Source organism: Colletotrichum orchidophilum, assembly GCF_001831195.1.
Source record: "Colletotrichum orchidophilum strain IMI 309357 chromosome Unknown Scaffold_75.1, whole genome shotgun sequence".
NCBI classification, from domain to species: Eukaryota; Fungi; Ascomycota; class Sordariomycetes; order Glomerellales; family Glomerellaceae; genus Colletotrichum; species Colletotrichum orchidophilum.
The window spans coordinates 140,753-162,356 of record NW_019173031.1 but is presented as its reverse complement, the minus strand read 5'-3'; the positions used below and the strand labels follow the sequence as shown (position 1 = coordinate 162,356).

Below are 21,604 nucleotides of genomic sequence, written 5' to 3'. Positions count from 1 at the left end.
GATGTTCGTTTTTTTTTGGTATCCACCCGATCACCATTCCATTTGCGAGTTTTGGACATGCAACTACCCCTTCGCTCCTTCCGAGTCTCGGATAAAGTACAAACATTGAATGATGAGGGAAATTAGGGTAAGATCTGCTCTGGCGGAGTGGAGGGGTCAGATCGACTGCGGGAATCGCCATTCTTGGGGGGGCACTGGAGATTGCGGGGGCGGGGGCGGGGACGCGGAGTTGCGACGTCTGATGGATGGATTTTGGGATGTGGAAATGGGCAGGTGTAGAACAATTCGCAGGCATGGAATCGTTTGGTGTGGAATCTGCGCTTGTTGGTCTTGGTCTTTGCTATTGACTCGTGTACTGCCACGGGCCGGTGCCTATGGCAGTACACGGGCTGTGCCCGCACATAGATGGATTACTGAAGTGCAGCCAGGCCGCAAGTGGTAGTGGAATTTCGTACCTTTTGAGCGAACAGCCTCAATGTGAGAACCATGACCCAATGTGCAGGTTTGACGGTTGTTACTGTTGCCTACATATGTGGGCGAGACCTACTATGTGTACCAACGTGAGTGAACCAGAGGGCAACTGTTTCGGCGGCTCGCCTTGGGAGGTTTGTGGTTGTCAAGAGATATCAGCTGTGCGAATTTAACCACATCTTTTTGCCTCGACATGAACTATGACTGGGTTCAATTTTCCGAGAGGTGGTGCTCTTGCTGCTCTCTACCTGTCACATCACTTGTAGCTAGAGTGATGGTTTTCGGTTCCATGGACTTAGAGGCCCCTCTCTGTAACTAGGATGCTGTTGAGAGCGCTCGATTTACTAGAGACAGGAAGATGAAACGTAATGTAATGCTATATGCCGAGAGTAATTTCATTGGAGACACTACGAATCATATGCAAACACTGAGAGAGAAGGTGTTCGTATACAAGGACTCGATTGTGACTGAAGACTTTGACACTTCAAGTCAGTTTCAAATGTTCAACTAGCAAAACCACTGTGTCTAAGGCAATACTGATGTGGTCAACTGGACTCTACTGCCACGTCGGACTGAACTTTGATGACGCCGATGTGAATCCGCAGGTTCCCTCAAGTTTATGAAAATGAAACTTTTAAGTGATCTGAAAAGCGAAGATCGTCACTGTCAAAGTTGCCGAGCAGTTAATCCTCACAATCGACCGTATTTAATGAAACATTTCTTATCACAATAGAAACAGAATTCCTTACAACGGTCACCTACTCAAGGCCTGCGAACTGACATGTCTGAGCTGATTCCTATACCAATGTATTCAAGTCAGCCCTCATAGCTAATTCACACAGCCTGTAAGCAGGCCTTTGTAGTCGCTGTTCGCTGTCTGATTCCATGATCGAACATCATTCTCATGATCAAAAGGCATTGCCCATGGACGCCTCACTTGCCATGCTAGATAAGATACGCCGCGAATACGCATGAATGCCAGCGGGGAACTTTTCAGATAAGACTATCGATGTTAATCCGTCAGTTGAGTTTTACCGGCACTATCTTGTGCTATGAGCCGCATATTGCCTGGCGGCAATCAAATTGAGAAGAGCAGATAGATAATAATAGACTTCAGGACGGAGTGGCCGACGAGGTCAAAACCTTGTGCGTGCTCTACAGTCAACACTGAGGGTGCTAGTGCGGCCGCTCCGCTCACCGCCCCACGCTTCAAAAACGCCTTGGACTCCCCGAAGGGTTTATCCTGCGCCGACAGGTGGAGCCGTGGAGCCACCACCGGGGCTCCATAGGCTGACCAGACCTACCTATAGGCACCCGACATCGGGGACGGGCCCGGACCCCCCAGACGCGCTGCCGTCCCATTGACTCACATAGAATTCATTGGTCTATCCATCACCTTTGACTTTTTTTTTTTTCCCTTTCCCCCTTCAAAGATACGAATAATCTTCCTTCTTCCGTACAGCTCTCACCTGGTCAATTGCATCGACGCAGACCTCTTTCGTTTCACCAAACTTGTCTATTCCTCCCAAAAAAAACCCCCACGTCCTCGACACAATGGCTGGCGAGAAAGGAAAGGTCTGCTTGGCGTGAGTGCTGCCCCTCCTCCCCCAATTTCACCACAGTGCCTGTGAAACTCGGTCCCAAAGATTTTGCGGAGCGAGGTTCTGCCGGACAAGGTTTTCACTGTCACGTGTGCTGCGCGGCACGCCACATCGTTTCCAGCCACATTGTGGCTGGCACCGGACTATCTTGCGAAGATATCCCCAATCTTGCGATACGACGTCAATGGAGCAGAACAAAACGGCACAACACCTAGATACTAATTGCCACGTGATAGCTACTCGGGTGGTCTCGATACCAGCACGATTCTGGCCTGGCTTTTGGAGCAGGGGTAAGTCAATCGTCATGATACGAGTATTGGCAAGTCGAAGCTAACCTGGTGCTCAGATACTCTGTCGTGTATGTGCTTGTCGGTCGCTGCTCGCGCCAGTTCCAAGTCTCGTCTTGTCAAGCTAATGTGGGAGCAGCTGCTACCTTGCCAATGTTGGGCAGGAAGAGGGTGAGAAACGATGTGCTCCGTACCTCGATAGTAAAGCTGACTGATTGCTAGACTGGGCCGCTGTTGAGAAGAAGGGTTCGTTGGGCATCCCCACTCCCGCCGATTTGGACGAGGATCGATGCAAATATGAAATCCGTAAACTGACATTATTAATTAAACAGCTCTCCAGATTGGCGCTGAGAAGGTTTGTAAATCCCATATTCACAGACTTTTGCCAGAGAATTTTAAAGACCGTCGCTAACAAGCCGCTCTAGATGATCATTGATGATCTCAAGCGCGAGTTCGTCGAGGAGTGAGTTGCGATGAAATCGTTCAGATGGTACGCTGCTAACCACAAATCAGGCTCTGCTGGAAGGCTGTTCAGTGCGTGAGTAAATCCTGATACACGGCTTCAACCATGCCAATTAGCTCACAATCTCGCCATAAAGAACAGCATTTATGAAGACCAGTACCTTTTGGGTAAGAACATTCAGCTACCGAAGACAAATCAAGGCTAATTTTCTCATCAGGTACCAGTCTGGCCCGCCCCATCATTGCTCGGGGTCAGATGAAGGCTGCCGCCGCCACTGGGTGAGCTTGAATGCGACATTTCCTTGAAATAGTACTGACATGGAATCACAAGCTGCCAATTCGTTTCTCATGGCTGCGTAAGTAGCGGATATGTCTCACTCATTTTAAGTCCCTGACAAAACTAACTTTGCTCGCAGACCGGCAAGGGGTAAGTTGTGAATGGCTTCTAGAAGCATGCCCTCTTGTTTTTTGTAAGGCTGGCCTATTGACGTGCTGAACAACAGTAACGATCAAGTTCGTTTTGGTAAGATGGCTGTCCTACTTATCTGTTGTTTTCACGACACTAACGGTAGCAGAGCTCGCTTTCTACACAATCAACCCCGAGATCAAGGTCATTGCTCCGTGGCGCGGTATGAAAACTCCCTGCATTGTCTCCTACACGTACCCCCGACTAACGAGCGAGCCCAGATCCTACCTTCTTCAACCGTTTCCAGGTAAGCCAAGGGTGTCACACAATAAGCTCATGGCGCATTGTGTCGCAAGTATTGCCGCTGACGCTGTCTCGCCACAGGGACGCAACGATCTCCTCGACTACGCTGCCGAGAAGGGTCAGTTCATATCGCTCTGCTTTTCGAGCTTTTGCTGAAAAATAATATCTAGGTATCCCCGTGACCAGCACCAAGGCCAAGCCTTACTCCATGGTGAGAATTATCCCATCACCACCACAGACATGATCTACGGTCATTGACTGACTTGACCTAGGATGACAACTTTGGTAATTCCCTCCCCGTCTCGGAAGCACAGCACCCAGCTGACATGGAAAGCCCACTGCTCGTACGAGGCTGGCATGCTCGAGGACCCTGATGTCACCCCTCCCGAGGACATGTGGACCAAGACAGTGTCTCCCCTCAAGGCACCCGATACCCCTCTTGACATCACCATCCACTTTGACAAGGGCATTCCTGTCAAGGTCATCACCCCCCAGCAGACCGCTACCGACGCCGTCGAGCTGTTTGGTCTGCTCAACGCTATTGGCAAGGAGCACGCCGTCGGCCGCATTGTGAGTCGCTACCCTTTCCAAACCATACCATGTTCCTTGGAGCATTTAGGTACTAATTCTAGACATAGGACATTGTCGAGAACCGGTAAAGATGCTCACCTATTGTACAATAAAAACGAAAAAACTGACTTGAATACCAGTATGATCGGCTTGAAGAGCCGTGGATGCTACGATTCCCCGGCCATGACCATTCTTCGTCTGGCTCACATTTCCCTCGAGGGCTTGTAAGTAGAGTTCAAGATGGACGAGAGGCAAGCTTTTGCTCACGATATATCTAGGGTCATGGACGGAAGGGTTCGTGCCCTGCGCGACTTGCTGTCCAAGCAGTGGTCCGAATTGCTCTACAACGGATCCTACTTCAGCCCCGAGCGCGAGTTCTTGCAGCGTAAGTCCAGTTCCTCACACTTGGGGGAGAAAAGGAAAACAGAAAAAAATAAAGCCGAAGCTAACCAATGTCGATAGCGAGTCTGGACCACTCCCAACAGCGTGTATGGATCACATTCGAACACCCACCCCCCCCCCCCCCCCCACCCCCCCCCCCCCCCCCCCCCCGCACCCGCCGACGGCCACACCTCCGCCACTCCCGACACGCAGCGGTAGACCAATCATATCAGCCTCCCGCCCCCCCCCTTCATTGAGGTTGTTGTATCACGGCTGACAAGGTGTTCTTTCTAGGTCAATGGCGAGGTTCGCCTCCGCCTGTACAAGGGCAACGCGTACTGCTTGGGCCGCAAGTCCAACGAGAAGCTCTACTCCGAGGAGGATGCCTCCATGGACTCACTCACGACTTTCGACCCCTCCGAGACGGTGAGAAAACCCCCGGGTCCACGATTCGTTAAAGAACTTTGTGAAACTGACGAATTGCACGCAGTCTGGCTTCATCACCATCAACGCTATCCGCCTCAAGAAGGTACGTTTACAAACAAAATATAGTCTCGACCCTTTTCGTGTTCAAAAGCTGACAGTGCAACAGTTTGGTCTCCAGAAGGCCGAGGCTGGTATCGAATTCTAGGGGGTTGATTGGTGTTTGAATTAGAAAAAGAATGCTCTTTGGTCAATCTTCTGCCTGAAGTCAACGGGTCGCCTTAGGCCTGGAAAGCTATTGGTAGAAATAAACGGATTCTCTCCGTGAACGCTTCTGACTCCGTAGTCCTGTGCTTTCACTCGTAGTCTTGCTCTATTTTCAGTCCTTTTCTGCACTCATAACATCATCCACCCTCTCTTGCCACCATCCACCTCTTCTTTTCTCGCATCATGAGACCTTGTTTTTTTGATCACCCCAGACTCTTCAGAATACGAGTGAATTGGGCTTCACTCTCCACCCCGGCACTGGCATAACGCTTTGACACCTTCGGAGCTTGTCCAACTGTGCGCATTAAGGGGACCGGCGCTCTCAGAGGAACACCAATACGCCAACAAGAAAGACACGCGCCATGGCACTCTTTCAAAGCAGAACAAAGAAGACCACACGGCAAGCCAATCTCGACCCGCATCGTGCCGTCAACAAGTGCGTCTCCCACAACGTGCGAGAGGAACAGTGAAGATGCTGAAGATTGCTCTGGTTGACGACACATGTAGCTCTAGATCAGACAAAGATCCCTGATTATAAGGATGACCTCCGGAGTTGGATATCTGTCGCACTCTGTAAACTTTGGAATAAGCAAGCCAAGTTTACATTGCCAATTCTCCGAAAGCTTTTCGCAACAGGCCTTGATTAAATAAATATTGCAAAGAGCAGAGTAACGCGGATTTAGCGTAGTTGCGACTGACTTGGAGCCCCTGGCCTCTTCAGCAGACAATCAAATTTAGAATCCAAGGCCATGGGAATTCGTCAAAGGCTCGCTACAAAGGCGGAAATTCACTCTGTGGAGTGAATGCAGGTTCGGAAACTTCCTCCTTGGCCTCTCATTGCCATGCGTCAGTCACCCAAGAAGCCGATTGACTGTTAAAATCATTACATTCCTGCTAAAACCTACGCTAACAATTTTCAATGCCAATCCGCTGCACAGTGTCATGATCCTTTCGTCTACTCAGTCCTGTTTTCTCCTGATGAGAGAAGATTACATCTCCTTCAAGAAATCATCAAATTCGGTCTTGGTCTTCATGTGTTGGGGTAGCAACATCTCCTCAAGTGCAGAGGCGATATTATGGAGAGCATCGAGTTGTTCCTGCTCAACCAACATGTACACGTAATGATCCCTAATCATTTCTTCACTCCAGCGTTGGTGACTATTAGGGTCGGATACAAGGTTGCAGATTTGCTTCAGGCGCGTCGTGTAATCCCGGAGCATCGCAGGATCCAGATTGCTGAACTCGGCATGGGACAGCAAACCAATGTGGGCTCTACCCGAATCGCTCTCCAGCCATTCCGAGCCGTTGTTGGTCAAGGCGAGGGACGCGGCGTTGACAGTAGACCTCAGACATTGAACAACACTAACGGCTGTTTCCGATGCAGGGTGGGGAAGGAAGTGGTTGCTGACTGCGAGGACATGGATCGTATTCTGTACTTGGTCCTTGAGGGTGTACAGAGCTTCCCGCACTTGAGACAAACGATCTGTGGGACGAGTTGGAATACGGCCTGAACGTCCAGGACTGTTGGCGGAGTCTTCCGCCGTTTCAATCGGGAACTGGATGTTCTGTGTCCGGTAGCTGTTGAAGTCGCTTGGTGCCAGTCAGGAATTGGGATTACTTGTAATAGGGGACAACGACTTACGCTTGTATGATGGGCAAAAACTCCTGCATCTGCTCATCTTGCTTGTTCAGTGCAGCAGCATACTTGGCCAAGCTCGCGCGAATCTTGGCCTCTTCACCCGCCGAATGCTGCGGCCAGGCTCTGGCTTTCCTTCGAAGCCTCGAGATCACAGTGCGCAGTGAATCCATCCACAGCGTAAGACTAGGATCGAGTGGTATGTCCTTTTCAGCACCCGTATCCCATTGGACTGCGTAATCAGCGAGGATGGGACGGAGATCATTGATGTTAGCCAGAAGAGCCTGACAACTGTTGGCGATATTCCCCGCCATTTCAAAGCCAGTGAGCTCCTTGCCGGTGCGGTTGAATGTGTCGAGGATGTATTCCCCAAGTGACTCCAGCTTCTGACTAATGACGGTGGGGTTCATCGCGGAATCGTCCAAGTCCAGAGTTTCACAAAGGGTGCCGATATGTTTACTCGATGACTCAGCCTCGTCGGCGTACTCGTTATCCATTGTCAGGCGGCTGACATCTCGATCCAACTCTTCGATTTCCTTGCCGTTGCTTGGTTTTATCGGTGTCGTCGGAGTCTGCTGTTTGTTCTGGTATGAGGTCCATATCGGCGATATAGCTTCTCTGGGGAGCAGGGAGGTTCCAAGCAAATCTAGGAGTTCGCGCCTTGGAGGGGGATCGTTGCCTGTTGCTGTTGAATGGGATGTCTCCTTAGCGGAACTCGGACGAGAGGAACTCGTATCTTCGATCTTAGAAGGGGTAGCAGCGGTGCTTGAGGCCCCCCCAACCTCAGCAGCAGTTGAAGGCGACTTGCGGACTGTCGTCGCTGATGTGAGGGAGACGCTACCTTCTTCATCATCGGACGACAGAGACACTACGGAGTAATCGTCGGCGACCTCCTCCCACTCATCCAAGCCCTGCTTGGCTAGGCTTTGGGTTCCGACCATTATGTATGTGGTATCGTATAGGGTTCGGTCGATGTTGATGGGGAATGTAGAAAGTGATGGAATCTGTTGGCTAGCAAATCTGCTGCAGGATATTAGCTAGTGACGGAGAAGTCAGCGTGATGCTGCGGGGAGGGAAGCAGTACTTGCAGTACTTTTTAGTCGGTGGGAAGAGTATTCAGACAGTGCGTATGCGTCCAACCTGTATCTCGTAGGCAAAGAAATGAGGTTGACGGGAGCAGAATGTTGTTGTGATTGCAGGCGCGACGTTGGTCGACGTGGAGGTGACGCAGAAAGGGCCGCCGGAAGGAGGTGCAGCCTGATACTGTCGGCTTACGCAAGGAAGGGCAGATAAGGCAATCGTCGGGCCTCAGGTAGATGGATATCGATGCTGGAAGGTAACAGTCGCCCTCAACAGTTTCCGCATCCAGACCAGGGGAAATGAAGTGGGAGGTACGATGACCTGAGGCGGCCCGGACTCGTTAACCAGTCGAATACCAGGCGGCAGCTGCAGCTGGGTGCCCGCTGGAGCTCCAACGTATCACCGAGCTTATGCGGGGTTGATGCCAACGATCATGCCTGCTTTCGGACCCGGTCGTCCTTCTGCAGATCGTGAGCCCCGCCGAGGAGGTCCCTGCTGTGCTTTTGCCTCGCGTATTTTATCTTATCTTTTTAGTTTGCTGATAACGATAACACACCTTCAAAGCAGCATCGGCACTAGACTTCCGTGCTTGTGAAGTTACCCTAGGATCAACCTTGTGATGCTCGGAATTATGGCTCTGATTTCTATCTATCCATTTGCATCTGTTATTCAGAAAAGAGCAATGTTTCCCATCTAAAACCTACATTAATCGCACCTTTGTAACTCTTGTCATTCTGCTGCGTTCTCGATCGCGTCGTATCGTCGCGAGTCCCATCGACCTACCCCGAAAAACCGCTATTTCCAACAAAGGAAATGCTCAAAATGACTTGGATGGCCTCAGACGAGCCAACAAAACTCTGAGCAAGTCTAATCATCAAATCAATCCGGCAACGCTTCCCAACCCAGCGCCTCTCCCGGTGCTGGCCAAATTCCCTGTTCCAAGTCGTGGGAACTTCTTTTTAACCGGTCCCCTAAGCACTCATGCTGCTGCTCTCGTTCTGGATCTTGCCAAACTTCCTGTTCATCATCACAAGCTCGACTCCGTTCTTGATGGGCGGCTCGCCGCGGAGCAGGAGACCAATCTCGCTAGGGTGGAACCAATTCATCCACACCATTACGATGAACATGAGCGTCGCGTCAAAGACGTAGACATACACCTCGTGGGTCATCAGATGGCCCTTGTTGCCCTCCAGGTATTCGACAACTCGAAAGACACTCCTGACCCAGATCAAGACGCTGGTGATGTAGAGCGTCAGCAGGTAGTAGCGCCAGCGGATCTCGGGCTGTTGGGACTTTGCGGTCGGTACCAGCATCATCTTGCGGTGGAAGAGGGCGGCTGTAATGATGAAGAAGCCAAAGACGGCGAGCTGGATGAAAAGGCCGGCAACGATGGTGTTCTCTCCAATCTCCATGAAGTTGTTGCCTCCTCCGGCCGCGGCCATCATACCACCACCTGCACAATGCTTGGTCAGCGGGCATTGAAGGGGACAGGGTGCTCAAAAGAGAAACATACCACTCGATTGCATCAGAAGCGACAAGACATCTCCAGACACAAAGACCTTTGTCAAGAAACGCCTCCTGATCAACGCGTGGCTCTCGCCGTCGGTCAATATGATGATCCGGCCCAAAATCATGTAGATGGAAGCTGCCATGAGCGCCGGGGCGATGAGGATGAGGACATTCTGGATGATGTACGGACCGAGAGTCCAGCATCCGGCCTCTTGCGTCGTATTTTGCGCTCTCGCGGCGTATCCGACTACCTCACCTGCATGACACATGTCATTAGCTCACGATCAGGCCGAGGGTGGGGGCAGAAAACCGATGTTTCTTTTACAACACTTACACAGTCCACCTATCACAAACGCGATCATGTACCATGTCTTCGTTCTGACAAGTTGGAAGACGTGAAGGCCAGTTGTGAGGATGAAAACGACGCAGAAGAAAACCGCCGCTGCAGTTGAAGGCTCGAATCTGTAAAACGACCAATCGGCGTTGATGTAGTCGGGGGTACATGTATCCATCTCTGCAAGCTGGAAGTGTGACTGTGCTTCGGTAGAAGAGGTATTTGAAAGTCTGGAGTCGAGCCTGGATCGGCAGAAAATCGGCAGAAACACGACAGCCGTGTCGACGCGAATGAGAGCCGGCGAGCGTTGCCGACAAAGAGCGACGTTGCAGATTCTAGACGAAGGCTGGTTAACTTGCTTGGTCTGGTCTACAAAAGGGATGATGGAAAAACTAATTCAGGCTTTAGAGTAGCGGCGCAGGTTATGCTTATGTGTTTTTCACGAAGCGATGATAACGGCCCACGTTCTATTATGGTCTATCCAATGAAGGAGTTGTTTTCGTCGTATACTCTCCCACACCCAGCCACAAAAACCACCGTTGTTGCTCACAAACGGCAAGTCAGGGCACTTGGCGCGCCGTTCGCCAATATCAAGTCTGTCAGTCAGTGTTGTGGTTCTGCCTGGGATGCGAGTATCCTTGCACCCCACTCGGTATCCCGAGTGTTCGTCTCGAAGGAATTCTGGAAGATATTGGACCCAGCCGTGCAAACGTATTGAATACGGAACCAATCAGGGAGTTTGGAGTACGGTTTGGCGCCTCTACCGGGTGCAGGGGCTGACGAAAGAGACCGGGATACGGACTGTTTTGGGCTGCCGGTGCGCCGGGAAAGGTGGGTCGCACATGACAAGCGCCGGGAGACCCGCTTTACTTTGAGACGGAGGGACCCGTAATTGCGAGTATTCGCTTTCTCTGCTTCGTATTCCGCTTCCACTCCCATTTGATCCAAAGCTCGCTGCGAATTGCCCCATGTCCGCCCTCTGCCATCTGTAATTTTTTTCTATTTGTTTCGTCATTCTTATTCCATGTGAACGAACCCGCGTGTTCGTACTACGTTTCTGTCTTTCTGCCTGTTTGATTCACTAGCTGCTGTGGCATCTTCTCAACGGTCCGAAGAATCAAACTCAAACTTCACTGGCCCCAACCGGATCCGCTCGCACACTCCCCGCGGCGCCGTAACCGACATCCATCGTTGCGTCAAACGCGGGGATATTTTGCATTGGCAATCGACCTGGGACGAACACCCCTCCCTCTTTTCACTCGCTGCCCAATCTATCTATCCAATGGCAACTCGCCGTTCTCATACCAAGTCCCGCACAGGCTGTAGAGACTGCAAACGGAGGAAAGTCAAAGTGAGTGGCAGACTGACGGCTCCCCGGCCCTCCCCCTCATTCTCGGCTGGCTGCCGCGTATCGAATACGCGGCAGAGGATTCAGATCCCATCTCCAATCAATCCAGGCGGCTATCAGATACGGGCCTTACATTCTTCGCGCTCCGTTCACTGGCCCGTTCACTAACTACTGACTGTCAGTGCGATGAAGCATATCCGTCCTGTTTCAACTGCTCCAGACACGGCATCCTGTGCAGTCTCTCAGCATCACAACCTTCGCCAGCCAACTTCACACCCCAACGATCAAACATAACACCATCCGTCAACGGCCTGAGCCCAGAAGCACCATATCACTTCCTCGACGCCGCCGTAGACCATGGCAGACTCCGATCGCCGGCTCCCTCAATCAACCACTGGGGCCACGGCCTGGAGCTGATGCACCACTACACTCTCGTCACCGCAAACACCCTCTCCATCCGTCCCGACATGCAGAACGTCTGGCGCGTCACCATACCCGAGATCGGTTACGACTGCCCGTTTGTTATGCATGGCATCCTCACCATCGCCGCCCTCCACAAGGCTTACCTGATACCCTCCGCGCGGGATAAGTACCTCGACCTCGCGACCTCGCACCAGAATGCGGGTATCGAGGGCTTCCGTGCGCAGCTTCCCACCGTCGACGACACCGATTGGAAGCCCCTTTTCTGCTTTGCCTCTCTCGTCGTCTCCTACGTAGCCTCACTACCCGTGCGCACGCAACACCACCTCGAATCCGAGCCTGACATCCTGGGCGTCTTCATTCTTGTGCGAGGTGTACGCACCATTCTTGAACCGTACCAGAGGAGACTCGTTAACACGGAATTTGCGCCTATGGCAACCGGTATCTGGACCGCTGACCCGGATGATCCGTCATTCACGTGTGTTGACAGCCCTCGTTACTGGGCCATCCAGATCTCCCCCTCCCGTCGCGCACTTTGATGCTAACAGACGGAGCAGACACCCGCCGCTACACCGGTCCCCGCTCCCGCCCGACGTTTTTGAAGCCCTTCAAGGCCTCTACGACTTTTTCCAAGAGAACCTCGACGACACTGCGGGCGATGAGTACGGGACCGCCGTCAAGGAGCTCGAAAAGGCTGTATACTTCATGGCGCACGCCGGCGCCAACCCCGAAACCGGCATGATCTTCTTTTGGCCGTACGTCATCTCGGAGAACATCATGGCCGATATACGCGCCAAGAACCCGTATAGTATGGTCCTGTTAGCCTACTTTGGCGTATTCCTGTGCGTTCTGGAGCCCAGGTTTTGGTTCCTCAGGGGGTGGTCCAGGTGTCTCTTTGCCATGGTCGATGTGCAGCTGGCGGGGCACCCTGTGTTATTGGAGGCTGTCAAGTGGCCTCGAAAGCAGGTGTTTGAGTTTTACGCACAAGTCTGACTGGCTACCTTGGTCGGATGGAAAGATGTCGTTGGAAGAGACGCTGCAGCGTTGAGGCGTTTTGACCATCATTGACTGCTTCCGAGAGTCGGTTCCGGGAGCGCCCCTTCCTCGATCGCCCGGGTGCAGTATGAATACAATGATTCGACGAACTCATTACGAGTAGTCCTCTTTGCGCATTGCGGTAGGTCGAGGTTCGTCTTGTATTTCCACTCGAAGTACTGCTGAGAAAAACCCTCCCGCCGCGGAGCCTCTGAGAGTTACGGACAATGGCTAATTAAAGAGGTCGGATACTCGACGTGCATGGTATCAGAGGATGGTGGAGTCATAAGCCTGTTGGCTTCCCATTGTACCAAGTCGTGAATATCAGACTTCAGTCTTCCAGAAAGCACTATTGGGGGTTGTCTCTCCATGAAACCTTCTATCATCCAATCCATAGTCAGATCAGCATGATGTCGATGACGAATATGAGTGTCTTCATGACAACATGGGTCTTCTGGTTCTGCCTCGCTTTCAGAATTTATGACGGCAAATTCAATTTGCATGAACATCAAAGCGATCCGCAGATCCAACTTGTTAACAAGAAGCTCCTCGGCCATTATGAAGGGTCTCGCTCCCAGGGTGGGAATACCACGATGTTGTACAGTTTGACATCGCCATGAACAATGCCGCATGCGTGCAATGCCCTAATGGCTGATGCGACATCACCGAGAAGTATCTACATGTGTGCGAAACTCGGAGATTGCTTCTGGAGATATTGCCGCAGAGTTCCAAACGGGGCATACTCAACAACCAGAAATGGCATGATCAACTTGCCTCGAAGATTCCAACCGTATCCAATCACAGAAGGGATGTTAGGTTGGGCTCTTAGAGGTGGGGGTTTCATGATCTGCGCCTCGAATGTAATGGCGGTCAGTCGACGGCGAATTACCTTATCGTCTGCTATGTTGCTCATCTTGAGATGGTCAAGGGGTCATTCATCAATGAGAACACTGCTATGTGATCGCCTTCTCAAACTCTACGAACTAGGGGGAGCACGAGAGCAAAAGACCTTTGCCATAATGCCCCTTTGATTCATCCGTTTGGCTGAGGAGAGACTTGGCGTTGTTTTGTCAGGCAAACACACATAATCGCGCGATGAAGCGTCTTTGATGAGCAGGCTATGTCACCTCAGGGGAGGCATCCATTGGCCTGGAAACGTTAACGCGGGCGCCAGTTTGTTTGCTCTCTCGCTACCAGGATGCAGATTGACCAAATGAAAGACGACTGCTACGTGGAGAAATACTCTGCCTTTCCCGCCTCGATCTCAACCGCAAATATAACGGCGAGAGCAACTTTGAAGTCCATGACGGGCTTCCGTGAAACCCGACGCATTGAGAGCTAAGCGCAAAGCACTTGAATACCATGGAGCCTCTGAGCATTGCAAGATTGAATATTGTAGTCCTCGATTAACTGTGGAAAATTGGCGACCGAACAGCGGAACTGGTCTCCGATTATCGAGACTATGACACCGTAGGCCACCATTTGTTGAGGCAGAAAGGAAACCCATGGCCGCGCTCCTGAACTGACTACTCTGAGCAGGCCACGAGAGTGCTGGAGAATGAGATACGATACGAGAACAATCACACCCGAGCATTGCAATTGCTACTGTTTGACAAATCCACCTTAAGTATCAGAACACGCACTCCCCATGCTTGCCTACCTTGTCCTTATGGCGTGTGGACCAAAGACCTACGAAGGCCAAACGCTGTTCGAACAATTTGACAGGGATGTTCAAGGCCAGATCGTCGTCTTTCTTGAACAAGCATTGGATGTCTTAGAGTTGGCAGTATAGACTTCTCGATCACCCACAGAAATCCGACACCGCGGATAGAGGCTCTCAGTCGCCCACAGCCACAGCCTTTCTGGCACGGACCTTGCTCAACTCTTTGTTTAGCAATTCAACTCTCTTTGAGTCTTTAAAACCGTATTGTTCTAACTTAGGACCAGAGTTCTTCAGATTTTTGAACATCTCAATCTTCGCCTATCACTTCCTATGGAACAACTTGACTGCAAAATATTAACCGGCCATAAACCGCTTTGCAAACAGTTCTGAACAGTAACCTACTCCAGCAACCTCCCTCCCTGACTACAGTGGCGACTTTCTCAGGTGTACGGGCGTCTGGGCATACACGCAGAGGCTGTCAACTTTCGAACGCATGCCCAAGAAGTTAAGGACTCGTTGTTTGCTGAAGGCAATTATCCTGATGTAGAAGATGAGGACGGCTCGTGGGATATTTCTGCTGTAGACGATTTTGCAGCGCCCCAGCTTTGAGAATAGTCGATGCGAGGGATATCTCAACCTCGACGGTTTTGATTAATCAAGTATGCATTTGTCAAAGCCATATAGTTCCTGAAACGAATGAGCAGATCCTCGGTGCATCAGATCACAAAACGTCCCGTATGCTTCTCGGGCACACTCAGCATCAACAGACAAAACTCTGTATTGGTCTGCAGTCTGAATAAAATTGTCCCAAATCATCGATATGCAACAGAAAGCGTTCTCTGCATCTCTGCAGTATTGGACCATGAGTGTGAGTGTTGCAAAGAGGACTGGGTGGAGCCAAAGATGAATGTTGCGACACTTTGATAATCTCATCCTTGGCGTCTTACATCTCGCTATCTCAGGCAAGAAGAGCCTTTTGTAAATCCACAAGGCTGGTCGTTTGCGGCTCATCCCTACTGTACACTTTGGCCGTGCATAGATAAGTTCGGACTGTCTTTGTGCGTTGCAGATTGGAACGCAGTCGAGGTCCAGACCGCGGCTTCGGACGCAGCTGGCCAACCACGGGGATTCGAATCTGCATGACGCTGCAGACATCGGCCGAGAAGTGGTTCGCAGCGCCCGTGCCCAACCCGCACCACTTGGGATGCTGTGCGGATATTTGGGAGACTGGACAAAGTCTGGAGTTCGCTTGGTCGATATACGATTGCAACTCACACCGATGCTGGCCAAGGCCGTAATAGTAATACTAGGCGCTGTGCTGCCCGAGACGCTGTTCATAGGGGTCAGATTCTGGTTGCGAGTGTCAGCTTACCTTCAGAAGTCCAATTAATGAACATGGCGAACATTGGACCTTCACCCACACAGATAAGATTCACTTTTCTCATAAGAATCGGTAGCTGACACAGTCAGGTTGGTCTGAAGGGTGAACTATTGGTGATGAGCTTCAGCCCAAGGACTTTGACATAATCGCCGACCAACCAACCTTCCTTGACTGGCACTAGCGCTACTTACAGCGAGCCGTTGAATCTTGATGATGAGGCATTAAGACTTGATGTGATGGACCCGGCGATCCGGTCAGCTGCGGCTGGGGATCGCAGTTGTCGAGGATTTCCTGCACGTTGATTCTTCCACTGGAATATACGACGCTAAGACAATGCATGTGTCTGTGTAGTCTAAACCAAAGAGTAAGAGAGAGAGCGGTCTTTGAGATCACACGGCGCGCGCTCTGCTTCTGCGTTTCACCATCGAACCCTCTCCCGTTTGTTGTTCTTTTTCATGTCCATGCGATTCCCTTTACCCTCAAACTACTCTGCTTGTGGCAACGCGGTCCCTCCAATTGGCCCGAGGATGATTCTGGCGTCCATGTGTAAGCGCGCTAAGGATCTTAGTGCCAAGGGAGCTGTTGGACCGTCTCCGAGGATGCAATGTCCGTTTCGCATCCCGTTGGACGCTAAAGACTTCGGATCCCGTAAGCTTCCCAAGCTGTCGGCATCGACCAATCTGCGACGCTTTGTAGTATGTTGAAGCCTGGAAAATAAGCATGTCAGCGGCGATGGCTGTCCGAGGGCTTCCGGTTTGCCCATGGGGAAACCAGACTACCGGCGCCGACATGATGGCTTGGCCTTACCACCGGACTTCTTGATGGTCCAGATCGGATTGGAAGTTCATGTAACATGGTGAGAATATCTGAACATAAGAGGCCTATTACTATCATCTTCAGATTTATAAAGATGGCGTATTCACATCTAGAACCCTGACTTCTTGGCACCCTCTCTCAAACACCTTCCGCATCAACCACCGCCAAGAAGCTGCACGTCTTTCTTGCCGTTGGTTGCATTATCTCCTCATTTTTCCTTCAAAATGCACACTTCAGGCCTCCTTCTGGCTGGCCTCTTGGCATTTGCTAACGCTGCGGTTCTTCCTCACGCTGAAGATGCCTCCTCTGCCGCCATTGTCGCCAAAGACCTCGATGCCCGCGGCGGAGCCAAATGCCCGGCCGTGTGGAAGCAGGTCAACACTGAGCTCAACTCGCTCTTCATGGCAGGAAACCAGTGCAACGACCTCGCGCGCGCGTCTATTCGTGCCATCTTCCATGACTGCGGCTCCTGGGACACCTCCCAGGGGCTCAAGGGCGGCTGCGACGGCTCGCTGATTATCGGTGTCAATCCTGATGTCGAGCTCAACAGGAGCGAGAATAGGGGACTGCAAAAGGTTGCCGGTGTCTTGCAGGATCTTGCGACCAAGTACAACACCACTGTTGCGGATATGATTGTCTTTGCTGGAAGTAAGTCTAACAATGAAATAACGGTATGTATAATTTGCTAGAGTCCTGTCACTAAACGCTTCCTTTTCAGACGCTGCGATCTTCCTCTGCCCTGGTGGACCCAAGGTTAAGACCTTTATCGGGCGCGTAGACAGCACCACTTCCGCCACAGCAGGTGGCTTGCCTGACGTCTTCGCCTCCGCCGATGTCCTCGTGACACTTTTCCAGAAGAAGGGGCTCGATGCCGAAGCTCTTGCCGCTCTTCTTGGCGCTCACAGCACCTCAACGCAGAACTTTGTCGATACAACGAAGGCCAACGCGTCCCAGGACTCAACGTAAGTCACTCCACACAGGTGTAATATTGTGAATGATCAAAAGCCTAACAAGTTTGACCAGGCCTGGAAAGTGGGATGTCAGCTACTATAAGGAGACGTACGACTTTGCGACCAAGGGCACGTCCGCGTCGGGCGTCTTTGTGTTCCCTTCAGACTCCAAGATTTCCACTTCTACCTCCGGAGATATTGGCAAGAAGTTCCAAGGTTTCATCGGACACCAGAACAAGTGGAGCAGCAGCTTCACCAACGCGTGAGTTACTCTGTACTGAAGAATTTGTATGCACGGTAACTGACGCCAAGTAGCATGGAAAAGATGGCACTGTTTGGCAACGATAAGAACAATTTGGTCGATTGCACTGATAGCATCACCCGGCTCTGAGCAGCGGATTGAAAGGCTCTTCGTTGATCGTATGTGCTGGATGCCATGAGGATGTGATGTTTATATATTATTTCTCAGGGGACTACGTTAGCTGCCGGTGTAGTAGTCTTCCTCATTTCAGGAAGTTCGTTTTGTGATAGACTTTTAATGACCTTTAATGATTAATGCTCAATATTGTAAAAGATTGAATTCAGATTTTGGCTTTGGATCAAACGATTAGTACTTGTTAATCGATTCTAAAGTAATCAGATGATGCGGTTTAATTTGTTGGGAGTAAATATTGTTAAACCTAAAATTAGAGTTGTGATCTTGGAAACACTGATTTCTTCAACGTAAAATCTAATCAGTAGGACGAAACTATGATCCAAATAGATCGAACAATCGTAGAATCAAATAGTTGCCAGCTATTTATGTTCTTAAACCCTGCATGAATATCGGAGCTTGATGTCATTAAATTTTTCAATAAAGTACAAGCGTGCCGAGACATTCAAAATGTCTTTGTTCCAACATCAACATCGACGAGGGTTGATCCATTGTAAGAGACTGCCTACAAGACCACCGCCTATCATGTCAGCTCAAAATTTTTAAAACCCTGCTGCTACGGCCCCTTTCCCAGACTATTCGTGAAATGGACAAAGATTTGATACATTGACTCCATTCTCAAACACCCCACCCAGCAAGTGACTCTTGCCCTTCATCCGTGAACATCATCTTGCCATTAACATACCCAACAAACCAAGCCCCTAAATACCGCCAGTGCCACCACCAGAAATGGCTCTGGGCACCGAACCATCCCAGCATGAGGTCCAAGTTGTAGCACAAGATGTTACACGCTCCCAAAACTAAGACGCTCAGAATCGCGACGAAATGAACAGCTCGCATGCCGTAGATGCGATCGACGATGAAGGCGTTGATGAGGCCTCCCATCGCGCCACCCATGCCTAGAGGGCAGAAGACGATGGTCCACATGAACTTTGGGAACATGTCGCGCCATCCTGAGAAGGCGACTATGCTGACGATGAGCATTGCGACTTCGAAGATGAGGGAGTTGAGCCAGAATAGAAGGAATGGGCGGAGGTAGATAGCACGTCGTTTCGAGGCCGTTTGTTTGTCCTCATCAGGTGTTATGATTACTTGATAGGCTGGGTGAGACATGGTCGATGAGTTCTTTTTAACGATTTCTAAAATTTGCCTTGCTGGGATGTGTAAAGTAGTGATCGGAGAGTATACTGGTCAGATTGAACACTGCAAGACTATGGAGGTAGGGGACAGCAGCTTTACAGAAAAGAGATTACATGTATATATGGGTGAATTCTATTTGGATCAACCTTCCTATATATGCTTATTGACATGTCTCTCACATGTCTTTGGGGTATCATCATGACGGTGAGTACAGTATTTACGGAGACGGATTACTCAACACGGTGATCGGTGTCCTCGGTCGTTTGGCCACCTGCGAGCGTACGTGACCCATTCCTATTTGCCGCCATATGGCCCATACCCCGCGATGCCGCATTTTCGGCTGATATATCAGACGACTAGTGTCCCGCTTGTTTGATGAACTCTTGAATATTACCTGTTAGGCTCATGTAGCCCTCGGATGACAATTAAAGATTACTATTCCATCTTTAAGGATGGGTTGATACACAGCTTGACGATCTCTGGCTCCCGAAACATTTCGATGTAGTTTCGTCACGTCACAAAATTCATTGTATCACTCAAGTCTATAATAAGATATGACTGTAGCTTGTGTGTAGGTCCCAGGAAATGCTGATGAACCTCTGATGACTCAATAAGATGTGCAAGATCGTCAGGCTGAGAGAGTACCCATTCTATCAAAAAGACAATATTCAGTGCAGGATGCACCGGTCGGATCAAGGTGCCTTTTCAGACTTGCAAAAGGCAACAACGTGTGATTCACCTAGTTGGAAGGACGTGATAAGTTCAAGTTAGCATGGTTGGAACAAGTGAAACTTTCCATCACGTGGTGAATCTGAGATAATATCTGGCGTACCTTGAGACTGCGAGTCACTACTTATTGGCTGCTACACGCGAAACGTCACTTACTCTGTCAATCAACTTCATATTTCAAAGTCAATCAGTTCGAAAGGGCAGAATCTGTATTCTAAAATTGGATCACAATCCCAGTCTGAGCCGTGACTGTTATGCAGCGCGTCTGAAAATCAGAGAGCGCGTGAGACCGACACAGCCTGCGTTAGTTTGGGATGCGCCCAAAACTTCGGCATCTCATACAGAACCGAATGGCTTCTGAGTAATGCGTAAGCCACTTCTTTCAATGATATACGGCTCTATCTCTGGCTTGCCCAGTCTACCGAGACTTGCATGGAATTGGTGCTAGATAGCAAGCTGGTCAAGTCGAGGAGAGAAGAAATAACAACGGCCATGTGGCACTCGGAATCATCCGTGGCTTGTGTAAATCCATCCTTCTTCCTAAACTTCCTAAGATTACGTGTTCAGAGGCTGCGCAGCCGTGGTATTCGATGGGCTCGAGCGTGTAGCTTGGACAGTAGGATCCAGACACATCTGCCGGACGAGCCGCTTGTCTGAGTCAAGCTGACAGAATCCAGAAGGAATTATTCAAGAGGCCAGTTTCACGAGGCTGAATCGACTTCTTCGGACGGCTCTTCGGACGGCCAACACGCTGACAGCCCTCAACCTTTGTCCGTGCCAAAAAGGTCTACAAGCCTCTGGATTTCTAACTCCACCTGCATGTTGCAAAAGCGGGTGGTTAGCCACAGCGGAAAACACCGAAACGAACCTCAGCCGCAAGGCAGCGCCATGATACCATTGTTCACTGCCGACCACCCTTTGATCGGCCTTATGGTTTCTTGCTTGGAAACAATTAGGGGGTTGAATCGGGGGAGCGGCTGAAGTCCTGTGCACAATTGCACTGCTCGGGTCACGAGCAGTGCAACGACGATGTGCACAGCTCTCCCGCAATAAAGTTTCCAGAATGGGCCGAATTTCAAATGGAAGCTACCGCGACGCGCTTATTCTGAGTGTGTTTGAGGTTGTTTGCCGTTATTTGCAATCAGGACAACCACAATAGTCTGACTGTCTGAGCGAGCCTCGAAGTAAGGCCTAGAACAACGTGAAGCCAAGCACTCTGCTCAGTGCCATGCTGGCCAAGGCAATCTCATCGGGTCTTTGCGCGAGCTGAAAGCCTGTCTAAGTCGCCCAGTGCAATCCTTCTGAACTGTTCGGCGAGACAGCTGCCAAGCCGCATGCAGTCAGTCTCGACGCCAGTGTTCGCCCGCGAGCACCTCGACGTGGAAGCCTGCGAGGAAGAGCGTATTACTGCTAGACATGCATGTAGACTAGCGCTAAGAAAGAAATATCCCCTCCAATTTCTCAAAAAAATGACTCGGTTGGGGGACGCACAGGACGTGGCGCGTTCCTGATTAATTCCCCCAAGTTCGCGCCATGTCCGCATAAAAAGAAACGGCTCTGTCTAGCGTGCGTGGTGGCGCCCTCACCACCCGCCGTTGCTCATTTTTCGCGCAGCAAAAGTCGATCGTGGTCAGATCCTTTGCTTGTCCGAGCACAAGGCTAGAGGAAGGGAAGGGAAGGGAATCACAAAAAATAGCACTCGGCGCCGGCGTTGTTTGAGAAATCTTAGTCCCTATCGCCAAATATCCCATACACGTGAGATTGTATCTGGCGACTAAGATTATCTGGGGTAACTCAGGGGGTCGAGAAGAAAGTCAGAGCGATCAACGACCCCGAGATGGCCAAGATGGCATGGATATATAAACACTGCACATGCACTGTCGATCTCCCATCTCTAGATCAGCAGTCAACAACATCAAAGCAGCCACCCGCCTTCAAAAGCCAGCGTCTTCGTCCTCT

The 21,604-nt window shown here is 50.7% G+C and overlaps 7 protein-coding genes across 7 annotated transcripts; 3 read left to right on the top strand and 4 right to left on the bottom strand.

Moving 5' to 3' along the window:
• Window positions 1-2,025: 2,025 nt before the first annotated feature.
• Window positions 2,026-5,112, top strand: CORC01_08710 (argininosuccinate synthase; the record flags this gene model as incomplete). The annotated part of the gene is made up of 21 exons (XM_022620340.1): window positions 2,026-2,057; window positions 2,309-2,362; window positions 2,419-2,430; window positions 2,499-2,530; window positions 2,692-2,714; window positions 2,785-2,822; window positions 2,873-2,893; window positions 3,047-3,100; window positions 3,238-3,248; window positions 3,397-3,450; window positions 3,509-3,534; window positions 3,612-3,648; window positions 3,701-3,741; window positions 3,840-4,100; window positions 4,169-4,185; window positions 4,241-4,324; window positions 4,379-4,485; window positions 4,563-4,588; window positions 4,776-4,907; window positions 4,972-5,010; window positions 5,074-5,112. 21 exons carry the CDS (start codon window positions 2,026-2,028, stop codon window positions 5,110-5,112), a joined length of 1,140 nt encoding a protein of 379 aa, XP_022473178.1.
• A 1,048-nt stretch (window positions 5,113-6,160) lies between these two features.
• Window positions 6,161-7,748, bottom strand: CORC01_08709 (uncharacterized protein; the record flags this gene model as incomplete). Its single annotated transcript, XM_022620339.1, has 2 exons — window positions 6,161-6,761; window positions 6,814-7,748. 2 exons carry the CDS (start codon window positions 7,746-7,748, stop codon window positions 6,161-6,163), a joined length of 1,536 nt encoding a protein of 511 aa, XP_022473177.1.
• Window positions 7,749-8,858: 1,110 nt separating this feature from the next.
• On the bottom strand, window positions 8,859-9,908 carry CORC01_08708 (RTM1 protein; the record flags this gene model as incomplete). Its single annotated transcript, XM_022620338.1, has 3 exons — window positions 8,859-9,340; window positions 9,401-9,652; window positions 9,731-9,908. 3 exons carry the CDS (start codon window positions 9,906-9,908, stop codon window positions 8,859-8,861), a joined length of 912 nt encoding a protein of 303 aa, XP_022473176.1.
• Window positions 9,909-11,012: 1,104 nt separating this feature from the next.
• On the top strand, window positions 11,013-12,491 carry CORC01_08707 (uncharacterized protein; the record flags this gene model as incomplete). The annotated part of the gene is made up of 3 exons (XM_022620337.1): window positions 11,013-11,081; window positions 11,261-11,976; window positions 12,056-12,491. The coding sequence occupies 3 exons, from the start codon at window positions 11,013-11,015 to the stop codon at window positions 12,489-12,491; spliced, it is 1,221 nt and encodes a 406-aa protein (XP_022473175.1).
• Window positions 12,492-15,154: 2,663 nt separating this feature from the next.
• CORC01_08706 (uncharacterized protein) lies at window positions 15,155-15,534 on the bottom strand (the record flags this gene model as incomplete). The annotated part of the gene is made up of 2 exons (XM_022620336.1): window positions 15,155-15,403; window positions 15,472-15,534. 2 exons carry the CDS (start codon window positions 15,532-15,534, stop codon window positions 15,155-15,157), a joined length of 312 nt encoding a protein of 103 aa, XP_022473174.1.
• Window positions 15,535-16,617: 1,083 nt separating this feature from the next.
• Window positions 16,618-17,734, top strand: CORC01_08705 (versatile peroxidase VPL1; the record flags this gene model as incomplete). The annotated part of the gene is made up of 4 exons (XM_022620335.1): window positions 16,618-17,041; window positions 17,112-17,355; window positions 17,417-17,605; window positions 17,659-17,734. 4 exons carry the CDS (start codon window positions 16,618-16,620, stop codon window positions 17,732-17,734), a joined length of 933 nt encoding a protein of 310 aa, XP_022473173.1.
• Window positions 17,735-18,394: 660 nt separating this feature from the next.
• CORC01_08704 (uncharacterized protein) lies at window positions 18,395-18,889 on the bottom strand (the record flags this gene model as incomplete). The annotated part of the gene is made up of 1 exon (XM_022620334.1): window positions 18,395-18,889. One exon carries the CDS (start codon window positions 18,887-18,889, stop codon window positions 18,395-18,397), a length of 495 nt encoding a protein of 164 aa, XP_022473172.1.
• Window positions 18,890-21,604: the final 2,715 nt, after the last annotated feature.